The sequence below is a fragment of the Colletotrichum jinshuiense genome, chromosome 8 (assembly GCF_051148585.1).
Source record: "Colletotrichum jinshuiense chromosome 8, complete sequence".
In the NCBI taxonomy this organism is placed as follows: domain Eukaryota; kingdom Fungi; phylum Ascomycota; class Sordariomycetes; order Glomerellales; family Glomerellaceae; genus Colletotrichum; species Colletotrichum jinshuiense.
The window spans coordinates 906,472-918,557 of NC_139315.1; the positions used below are offsets into that span (position 1 = coordinate 906,472).

Consider the following 12,086-nt stretch of genomic DNA (forward strand, 5'->3'; position numbering starts at 1 on the left):
CAATACAAACCAGTGTGCAATTTTGGGACTTTGGGCAACGTTGGACTTGGCGCTCGTCATGGCGCTCCTTCTCTTCCATTTACGGCATGCTAATTTCCCTTGAGTTCATTGCAAGAGTGCGTACAATGACAGTTCAGCACTGATATCTGCGCCCCGAATGACAAAACTCATCTTCGGCTAAACAGGAATCAAGAAGTGCTGACGCCCTCAGGCCTCTCAAATAGGTTTAACACAAAGACGCGCTGTGAGCCAGGACAGCAGCACGCACACTAACATGGCACGTCTATCCATATTCAGAAGTCAATTTCGTGTGTAAACTAAATCAAGACTGCTCAAATGCTTCATTGGCCAACTTATCAGCCCCTGTATTCTCTTCTCTTGGAATCGGCCAAAACATTATCTCCAAACCACCATCATCCCCGTATGTCATATCTTCCAACCGCTCGTGAAGCGCCTTGAGTGTTTCAAAGTGCGCAACTTGACGACCCTTGGCATTGATCCCATCGTTTTCAATCCAGTCTTCTATCCATAGCGACATTGCATTGGCGAGGTACTCCGAGTCTGTCGCAATCTTGATCATTGTCAACGAATAATCGGCCTTAGTGATCTCGTGGATGATCTCAAGGGCTTGAACGAGAGCCTCGATCTCAGCTCGTGAGTTGGTTTGTGGCAGGTTCGGTGAGAGAAGACCACAGCGGTTGTAACGGGAGCCCGGCCCGAAATAGACACCCCATGATCCTTGGGCGGAAGGTGTTCCATTGTTGCGGCAAGCTCCATCAATATAGACAACAAAGCTGCCGGGGTCGCTAACTATTCCTTTTTTGGCATAGGAATACATCTGCAGTCCAAAAACCTGTTTCTTGGCATCGTACACAACGAGCTTTGACTTTGGAACCAATCGATGTTGGTCGCTAGTGTCGGGCCCAAATAATCGACTCTCCTCCACATCTTCTGCAACAAATCCCATCATCTTGATTTGGGGGAATGACAAATTTGACGTTGGTAGAGTGTGTGACGCCGCTGACAAACCGCGCAAGCAACTTGGAAGAAGTCTGTGAATAATGTGACAGATAAAATATGGCGGTGTTGAATTAATATGACTCAAGGTAATTCGCGTTTCTAAAGCATCACGTCTGGAACGTTCACGTGAATATACGTCGAATAAGCAAAATGGTGCCACCTTCCCCTCTTTTTAAAATGTGAACTTGTGGACGGGGCCTGGAGCTAAAAGACGGGGCCAACGAAATCACATTCGTTGAGTGACGTCACAGAGCGGGGACATTGTTACCTTTGGTTGCTTTGCACACGTTGAAAACTGATTTGTTTTATAATTCCAACCTAGAAACTAAATATGCCTCTGGACTGCATGATATGTTAATTATCTCCCCTAGTAAAGTCTATGCTGTATCGTTGACTGCTTTATGATATCTGCATTAGTTTTGACAAGCTCTCTGATTGTAGCCATATTAAAGACCTGCCGAAATAAGCCCGTCACATTTGAGAGATGGAGTGGTCTGCCTGGTATTGTAGCGCATTCAGGAACAGATAGATCACGAAAGAGGCTATCAGTTGGAATTGCATTATGACTGATGTCTCTGACTACTTTGTGGCTAAGCGAACTATGAGTCTACGATGAGGAAAGAAAGGAATAGAGTCAATATGGCAGGGCTGCTAATTAGCTCCTATCAGTTTATGTGGTTGCTCAGTCACCGTGCTCTGAAAATAAACAGACCTTACAATCAATCTGTTGGATAACACAGCCAGATTATGGGCAGGCGGTCAAGCAGACAGTGGGAAGCGGCAGCAGTCGGGCCCAGAGATTCTACCTTCGGGCTGTCAATGGCGGTGTCTTCAACTGCCGCTGCCGCCGCCTACCTTTCCTTTCTTCTTTCTACACACCAGAATATAGTACCAGTTTTCCTCTGTTTGATCGATTGATTTACCACCCGTACGGGTATCCTTTGATACCATCACAATCCATACAAATGTAGCGGGGTGGGTAAAACAGCAAGTGCAGCAGCCTGCCGCTCTCAAAGGCGTGAAATCTCGTTGTAAGTGATAGGAGATTCCGGTATATGATCCCAAAGCTCAAGACGTATAATGTATCTTTAGCGATTAAGATTGAACTTGAATCGCATAAATCCAGACCTCTGGCATGCAGCTAGAGTTCGCGCCTCCACGCTTAGGGTACTTATAGCGCAGATGCACTCGACCCAACAACAAAAAGTTGCGAATGTGGCACGATACTGACCCAATGATCGGCGAATGGGTTGATCCGAAAATGGTTTGCCCGTAAATAACAACCAGGAGAATAACTGAGTGATGGAACAGTGATTCGGTAGAATAGGCTAACAAACAGCTTCAGGGTACATTAGAAGATTTGAGGCTGGCCTCTCAGTCCTCACAGTTCATAGAGTTGTTGGATAATCTGTATGCCGCGTCTGTATCTGACGCTCGCAACTGCGAGGACGTTTGAAATGGACTCCAACTACAATGGACAAGCAATAACTTGTGCTTTTCATCCCAACCTTACGATACGAGTGGCAACGTCGTCATCGAAGAGCACAAATCAGTCTTCGGGCCTCTGTAGCATATGAGTGAGATGGGCATTTATAAGCCGGCTCTGGTGGGCAAGCAACACGAGCATATGAGGAGAATGATGGGCGGCCAATGTATGACTTCCGAGACGTGTTCTCTTCGTGTGGTCATTTGCAGTATAACAAATAATAACCAGCAAAGGCATTGTGCTCTGTTATTTATGGAGTACATTGAGCAAATTACCTTGGGCCTTCATTCGGCCCTTTTATCCAGCCATTGTGGGCGGAAGTTTAGGCAAGCAAATCTAATTGATCTCAGCTATTAGTAGCATGATTACTAGACAAATTCTATCGCTACTTCATCGTATGATTATTCAGCCCTGGCTGCTGCCATCCAGTCCACAGACCGCCGAGTAATTGTTCCATGACCTTCGGAGTTACGCGATCAAGTGTGAGGTTGGCTTCGGACTTTGAGCTCTTTCGTGCTGCAAAGCTGTTTAAATTACCGGCGATATGCAGGAACGAGTCAAGTCGGGAACCTACCGGCTACCACGATCCGCTTATCCGGGTCTGACGGGGCACGCCATCCCGAGCTTTGTTGGCGAATGGATCCCAGACCAGGGCATTGAGCCGCAACGCAACCAGAAGCATAGTAACTGCAGCCAGGCCACGTGTTTTTGAGTTTGAGGCAGGTCATCGACTACACAAAAGTACGTGGTTATTACGTTTTTGCTAGATTCGTCTTTCAAGACCATTGAAAGTAATTCCAGTTAGGCTTACCTCAAGTTCTACTTTATTGGTCCTAGAATTGAGTCAGAGTGCAGTTACTGATCCAATTGTTATGGCCGCCGTAGGGAAGAACCAGTTGTGACCAGGCTCTGCCCAATCTAGAATCTTCGTGCAATAGTGTGTCCCTGCTTTTGGTTTGTCGGACTATCCCCGACATTCTGAAAGTTGTTGACACGCTTGCGGGTAAGTAGCGATGCTTCCAAGAGACAGAATTCCCCTATCCGGAACTTGGACCCGTACTTCTCGCCCTTCCCTGTATAGATCGGTCCAGTTAACCGGCATCCACCGGGCAGATTGGCTGTGAATTCAAGATATTCTGCGAGTTGGTTGGTCTGCAGGTTTTACGGCTCAATTGACACGCAATTGGGACCCTGTTGTATCAGTTGCGTGCTTGGCGGGGCCAAGATCGTCATAGCCGAAGGCCCGAAGATAACGCAGCAACACATCTGCAGTTTCTGTGATGCTGCGACATCGGCAACCATATCCCTTTCCCCTCCATTTCAGCAAACTTGTAGGGATGGAATCCCAGTAGTGTAGGCTTGGCATCTTTATAAGTTGGCCCAGTTGCACATTGCCAAGCATTGGGACGTCCAGAGTTTCTTCGTCAGACCTACGATATCCTGTCTTCTAGGCAAGTCACGACGATGGGTGTCGAAGAAACGAGAACACAACCCCAGGTATCGGATCTGGAGTCAATAAATTCCGGAAAGGTTATTTCGGAACGAGCTGCCGATGAAACATTGCGACTTGTTGAGGAATACGGAGACCGCATTGCTCCACTGACTGAGGATGGCGAAAAGAAGCTGCGCTGGAAGATCCAGATTCATGTTCTGGCCTTGGTCTTTATAATTGACCTCTTGTTATTTGTGAGTCCTCACACCTCATCCGACTGAGAAACGTTTGGCTCATTATTTGCTTTACTAGATCGACAAAGCGACATTAGCTTATTCCTCCTACCTTGGTATCTTTGATGAGACTAATATCGGTGGTACGGAGTACAACAATCTTAATACCATCTTTTATGCAGGTAAGCAATTCTATCTACAAGTCCACCTCATCCTACGTGCCATGATCATGACCATTGCAGGCTATATTGTTGCCCAGGCACCTGGGCATTATCTCATGCAGCGACTGCCGTTGGGAAAGTTTGTTGCTGGGTCCGTCTTCCTCTGGTCCATCGTCATATTCCTCCACTGTACCGCCAAAAGCTACGGCGCCCTAATCCCGCTCCGGTTCCTGCTGGGCTTCTTCGAGTCCGTGCTGGTACCATGCATGGAGGTGACAATGGGGATGTTCCTAACGCCAAGGGAGTTGCTTCGTGTGCAGCCTTTCTTCTGGATCTCTTGCATGGCGGCACCAGTACCCGCGGGTTTCATCGCCTACGGCCTGCTCCATGTCCATCACCCGACAATCCTCCCTTGGAAATTCTTCATGATTATTACGGGCAGCCTCACCTTCCTCACTGCGATCTACAGCTGGTTCTGGTACCCCAACAACCCAGCCCACGCAAAGTTTCTCACCTTGGAGGAAAAGGTCAATGCTATCCGTCGGATCCATAAAGCCACGAAGAGCTCGATCGAGCAAAAGACATTCAAGAAGTACCAGCTGAAAGAAGCTCTGCGCGACCCCGTTTCGTGGCTGTTCTTCATGGCGTCCCTCTGCCTCATGATAGCGAACAACCTTGCATACCAACAGAATCTTATCTTTGTCAAGATTGGCGTTAGTAGACTCGGATCAACGCTCGTGTCGGCCGCCGGAGGCGGATTCTCCGTGATTTGCTGCCTTCTCGCCACGGTCCTGCTGCACTTTTTCCCCAACCGAAGCGCCTTTTGGGGCGCATTCTGGTGCCTCCCGGCCGTTGCGGGAGGCATTGGAATGGTCGCGCTACCATGGGAGTCCCGCATTCCGCTCCTGGCCTGCATGCTGCTGGCCGCGAACACCTTTGGCATCACCTACATTATCGCCCTGGGCTGGACCTCGGCTACGGCGGGCGGTTACACCAAGAAGCTTGCTCGGAACGTTCTGTGGATGGCGGGATACAGCATCGCCAACCTCGTGTCGCCGCAGATATGGGTTGCCAAGGATGCGCCCAGGTACTACGGGGCCTGGATCGCGCAGATCCTCGTGAGCTGGATCGGAACACCCGCCTGTCTTCTCGCCGTCCATTGGATACTGTCACGGAGAAATAAGGAGCGAAGGAAGTGGATCGCCGCCCAAGAGGCTCAGGGCCACAGGCCTGTTGGTGTGGTGGAACAAATTGATGCCAACGGCGATGTCGTGCAGGTGGAGGTGGACATATCGCTTTTGGATCTCACGGACATGGAGAACAAGTGGTTCATTTACCAACTCTGATTTCTAACGAGTTGTTACGGACTCCTGAGAAACTCATCGTAGACTGTCGTTGACTAGAGGTTCACGAGGTTGGATTAGACGTTTGCCTAATTCTCATCCCTTCATCTAGCTAACCATCTTAATGCGGCTTGTTTGATAGGCTGTATTGATGACTGGGTGATGCACCATTGGATTTACTACCACGTCAAGACACAGCTTTTAGTACCCTGTACATGTCTCATGGTATTAGACTCTCTTTTATATAACTTGAACTTTCTAACACACATGGGGAATACTGTTCCTATTTGATGATCTATTCAGATAGCTTAATATCGATCTTCAAGATTTAAATAATGTTGAGAAATAATTATGATTGACGGAGGAACTCTTTGTGGACCCAGGAAACCAATTCCAGCAGATAAGATATACATATCAGGAGAAATAGCAAGAGGTAGGTGATCTTTTGGAGGTGGGGCCATGTCATAGTTCGGGTATCTATAGTCATAGGCCAGCAGGAAGCGCGGAGGCAAAGGAGGCCGTCCGTGCATTGCTGTGGCTACATACGACTCATACGTGGCGGGCATAATTAGAGACCATCCATTGTACCCTCATAGTCTGCCAATCTCTCAACCATCGTCGTGGAAAAAGAAAAAATGGAACCGTTCTCCTATGCACGTTTCGTCCAGCCTCTCTGTTGTCAGAGCTTGCAGCAGTTTTCCCAATATTGTTGGCGGGCAGAGGGCAGCCGGGCCCGGATGACCATTGCTCTTCTTACCACATTGCTAGCGCCGTTTCTTCCCCTAGTCGTTGCAGCGGATCATCACAAAGATGTCAAGGCATATTATTGGCAACCTGGCTCGGCCAAGTAAAACATTATTCACCAGAAAGGTTAGTCGGAAACTCGCTAGTGATATGGCATTACATTTCAGCCTGCCCAGGGGGAGGATGTGGCGGGGGAGAAGACACTGTAGGTAAACTTTTCCTGTACTATTTATTTTATGAGCTGCTTGCTGAAATACTCACAGGGGCGTTTGGGTGTTTACAGAACAGCAATCTCAGCATTTCAGTGGCTAGATGATACCTCAGCTGGTTGCCTAAGCCGGGATTCCGCAGGTGGGTCGGTCTTGTGCCACAGCCATGTCAGATGCTCGTCTCTCTATCCACATTGAAAGAAGAGATTCATCACCGAAATAATAAATTTGTAAAGATTAGGTGTCGTCAGTTGCAAACGGCCTGGAGGTTTCCCTCTTGGCATTCCCCTTCAAGTGTATTGTCAGCGATCTTAGCACCGAGTCAGGAGGTCAACAATTAGCACGTAGGTATCGGGTGTGATTCTCATTCGAATCTGCCTTCAGCCATCTCCGCGGTGCCCATGCTGGCTCCTTCATCTACGTACCGGACCAACTATTCCCCGTGCCGGCACCTGGCGGGTCACCGGTGCCCCCTCGGTGTCCCCTCCGGCCTAGGGTTGGCTGACCGAACGGAAGGGGCAACGTTTCCGACATGACCGATGGGGCTTGTAAGAGGAGTGAGCCTTTAGTTGTATTCTAAACATCGAGAAATGGAGAGGAGGTTGGAAAACGGATTATAGATTTGCTTTTACTGGTGCATGTTATCGCAAATGAATATTTATCACTGTGCAGTCGCTTGGGGAACAGTGCCGCTTCGAGGAGAAGTGGGTAATTGAAGAAAAGAGGATGACCCTATACCTATTTTTTGCCAGCCTTGTCGTGCTTTCTATATCCATGTCCATGGCAGCGCGTCTACAGCTTTACAGCTGCTAGCCAAGCTCCAGAGGCGATGTCACCAGTGTTCGAAGAGGAGCATAATTAAGGAGAGCGATTGACTAAACCCGAGCATTATTTCATGTCGCCAAACATCAAACTCTTACTTGTCTTGCGGGGAGGAAATATTTACTTTCCGGAACGGAGCTTGGACTTGAGAGCGCCAACATATTGGGAATGGCTGTATCCATCAGGGATGAAGAGGGGTATGCCTTCCTGGGCTAGACAAGAAAACCAGGTGGCGATCTTCACGATAGGTTGTGAGGAAACAATCTTGCCGTCTCTTCTGCCGCCTCTCCTGCCGCCTCTCCTGCCGCCTCTCCTGCCGCCTTTCCTCCTCCTGTTTCTCCTCCCCCTCTCCATGGCTGTCACCTCATAGTGACTACTTGATGTGGAATACAAATAGCTATGGCTCCTGGGACAGATTCTCTCCCGGAGAAATCATCGAGACCAATGTCTATTGTTATTCAGCATTACTCGACGCCCCTTTTGATACTGAGCGGTATTCTTCTTTAAACAAAATTCGCTGCCGTCGCAAATCGAAGATGGCCGCTAATTATTCCTCGATTGGCAGCTTTACTTGCACAGAGCCTGGTTGCAACACAACAGTACTGTGCAAAGGCAGCCTCAAGAGGCACATCGATAGCGTGCATCAGCGTGCTGTCTACATTCAGATGACTTGCGGGCAACTTATTAAGCAGAGAAAAAACGACAAATTCAACGAAAAACGACACTGTAGGGAATGCGGCATCTGCTGTGGGTAGGGAAGAGCTACATGCATGGGACGTTTCGTCAATTATTGCATCGCCACTGTAGATGATGCTGTAGGTGGTAAAATCTCACTGAAGCACCCCCAAAATCTTTCGACGGGTAAGAGAACACGAAGTCCTGTCTGCGAAAACATAGTCTCATAACTTTCTCTATTAAACTGTAGGATTTCATTCCGTTGAGAGAACCCACTGTTACGCATTTGGGCGAGGATCATGCTTGGTCACAGGATTGGAATTTGAGAAACGGGAATAGGGACTACGGATTGGGTGTTTTCAGTGGATGAACTGGGGTGGATGGGTACTTGAACTGTTCAGTAGGCATCTCAAAAGAATCTTGCAATGGGCTTGGGTAGCATGCTGGGTAGACACCATCAAAGCTTAAGGGTTTCAGAGCATGTTAATCGGCCGATGTATTTCCATCACAAACCTGAGAGATGCAATGTACAGGCAAGAGCAAAGGAAGTATGCAAATGAAGGGAATTGAAGGACACGTTTATCAGATGTCACACACCCGCTTGCTGCGGATTCAATACACAGCTTTTAGTCATGGGAGATACGCATCGGACAAAACAGAACAATCAATACATCAAAATCGCGCGTAGTAAAGCATTGATTAAGCTTCCATTATTTATAACTTGGGTTTTGAGAAAGAAGGCAGCGCAGCTGGGTTCCGATGCGGACGATCCATCTGCTTCGTACAGCTGGCCATCCTAAGCCAAATCAGAGACAAGACTCTTTTCCCACAAGCAATTCTGCGTGATTGTGCGGCGAGCAGGAACTAACCGAAATTCTTGGCCCTGTGCGGTACTTTCCCCCCCTATTCCACCAGGGCGTAATCTTGGTTTCCTCCACGATATTTTTGTCATCTCCCCTGAAGTGATCTCACCGCCGCAGCGCCCTCACGAGACTTAATGCGTGACTTTGGGCTTCTGTTGTGTTTCGCTTTTTACATTAAAACAAGGCAACCCCCCAGAAAAACAGGGCTGATGCGTCAACCTTCCTTTACTACGTGGGGAATCGATCGGTGTGGGAGCAACGTTGGGGCCGACACCGAAGGGTGAAAGCAAGAATGTTACCACTAACCTTGTCACCATGCAGGTCTCTTCGAAAGATTAGGATATTTTTGATTTGGCAGAATCGACTCCCCGAACATCAGATAACCAATGGGTCAAGAGATTGACCATACAGAATCCATTGTCCTTTCCTCTTCCTCTCTGAGGAGGTCTTTTTCCCAGGCCAAAGCACTAGTAACTGGTACTAGTGGTTCTGAATCATTCTGGAACATTAAGACTGTGCAGCAATATACATCAAGTCTTTGCGAGGTACCTGTTCGCCTTACATCTATGAGATTATTAACATGCCCCCAGTTTTGTGGTGTGAGCCATCAACCGCTGCGCCGCAACTAGGTCAACTACCCAATGAAGGAACGCCGATAAACCACCTGGGGGCGCCATTGCCTGGGACGCATGAGCTCATTTCGCGTAAACAGTTTTAATTCGACAATCATGTAATGTCGCTCTTCTTCCCCTGCCAGCCTCCTTTCCTACCCAGGGCGGCACAGCATTGGTGTGTTTTGACCTGTAAAATAACCGGTTGTGCTTCGTTGCCCTTCCTCTTCCATTCTGACCGGGAGATGCACGAGCTCCAATACATCTACTTAGCATTTCAACTTATGTTCATCTGACTATCTTTGAATGTGAACGTCACCCACATCGGACCTTCATGCCACGGTCGATACTGGCAGCAGGGCATGCTCGAGAAAACGGGAAAATTGATTAAAGTGATGTGAAATTATATGATTGTTTAGCTCTAGGTTAAACCTTCCGTCCTTGACTTGATTACGTTTCGTTCTGTTTTCACGCTTTTATCTCCGTGCGATGTCACATGAATGCTACTGACAACCCGAGCAACGATTCACAACAACTAGTGCTATCACAACGTCAATCAGCTCAGCTGCTTGCACCAAGGTTGGATCTGTTAGAACGCCTTCATTCCAATTGCATCATGAAACACATTGACCCTATGCTATCTATCATTGGGTAGCGCAGTTCTTACACGGCGATAGCGTCTGGGAGTGTGACCCTGACCCAAAACCGAATCCTTGTACGGGGTTTCCTATTGGTACATTATCTTTTTCCTTACTCTTCACTTATCGGTAATAGTTTAGTCTTGAATCAGTGTCTGCTACTTTTCAAATTATAGGAGCAGAATTTGTCTAAAATAATAGATCACCTATGGCATCCTTTGCAATTGTAAGATTAAATGATCTCTATATATTTCATTGCTGTTAACATGCTGAGTAGTATATGCTTTCTCTTCAAGTAGCATTTTTAGGGGTTTAAGTGTTAAATTTAAATAGAAAATAGTAATATTTAGAAAATCTGGAATAGTAATGATCCTTGATTTCTTTATTAAACTACGAAAACCTAAAATCAAAGCATTGGTATTTCATTAGAAAAGAATTAGGCGCAGCTTAGGGCTCTTTATAAATACCCTAGTGTGTTACAGCACGGCTAGCCAACTGAGTTAAGACGCAGAGCTCAGCTTGTGTGGTTCATTACAGGCAGTGTTGGCAGCAGCACGGAGGTGTCAGTCTCACTAACGGATCTTTTTGTATGTTTGCGCAGCCGTCCGTTAGGGAAGGGCTTCTAAAAGAGGCCATTTTCCAGCCTATAGCTACTAATATAACTCATTGAAGTAGATTGCTAAGTAGCTACAATCGACTACTGTGCTAAAGGTACCAAAGATCCACTAGGCCTTACGCAATAGTACTGGCCGTCCATACGTTCACCAGCACCACCTCTCCAAGTATCATTGTCCCGGCAAGGGTACCAAGGATTGATTTAACTTCTCACTTGTTTTATCGGTTCTTTGGACAGTTTGAAAGCAATTCGAATCGATGAACACCATGGTGCGGTACTCAATTTTTTTAATCAGGCTTTATGGATAATCGTCTACCGTCAGCCAAGAATGGCTAAATTTACATTGCAAACAAGCCCGATACCAGACCCACCATAATTAAAAATATTTGATAATGTTAGTTAGACACGGAAGTGTGTTCCCCTGTCTCATCTGTTGGTGGAGGGTACATGCAGAGTTATGCGGCATGCCACCCACAAAGACTCCCGTTTCACAGTACCCATACATACGTACATCTACCTAATGTTAAGGGGTGTATGTCCAGGTATGCTATTCACAGGCTTGATCCCAGTCCATGCTACAAATGCAATTTGATAAGGGTGCCAACAAACTGGCCGTTTAGGCAGCAGCTACTAGGTCTGTATTGTTTTGTATGATGAGGCCATGTGTGGTCGTCCAACGATACGCTGGCGATGCTCGAGGCTGGGCCTGCCGGAAGGCATACCCGGGCAAGGATGTTGACGCAGGCGGAGGCGGGTCGAATCGTGGCCAATAAAAGGACTAGATTCAGCAAACGAGACTGAAAGACTCGCACTCATTTTCAGGGGGTAAGGGGCTTTAATTTGTGAAAGGAACCTCGACCCCAGTCCACCCTTGTTAGTTTTTTTCACGCCGCAATATCGAGTGTACGAAGCCTCGTTCTTCGTTCAGTTTGAGTTCTGAAAGTTACAGTTCACGGGAACTGCCGCGTATCCGGACACATGTCATTGTGAACCTACAAGGACACGGCTAGCACTGCGAGCTATCATGATGAAACAAGTCATCGTATGAGTCATGACATTATCTCAGGAGCTGATGTCGTGCGGAGCCCACAGGGTGTGCGGCTGTTTGTTTGGCGGGGGCCCATTCAGCTGTTTCTTGGCTTTCTAGGTCGTCTGTTCGTCGTCTGTTGGTCGGTCATTGTTGGTTGGGCCACATCATTTGGCCGCCCCTTGCTGCAGGGGGTCCTAGTTGCC

The 12,086-nt window shown here is 47.7% G+C and overlaps 1 protein-coding gene across 1 annotated transcript; it reads left to right on the forward strand.

The window, feature by feature from the left end:
• Nucleotides 1–3,970: 3,970 nt before the first annotated feature.
• Nucleotides 3,971–5,678, forward strand: EsH8_VIII_000263 (major facilitator superfamily domain-containing protein; the record flags this gene model as incomplete). Its single annotated transcript, XM_083269305.1, has 2 exons — nucleotides 3,971–4,192; nucleotides 4,251–5,678. The coding sequence occupies 2 exons, from the start codon at nucleotides 3,971–3,973 to the stop codon at nucleotides 5,676–5,678; spliced, it is 1,650 nt and encodes a 549-aa protein (XP_083129073.1).
• Nucleotides 5,679–12,086: the final 6,408 nt, after the last annotated feature.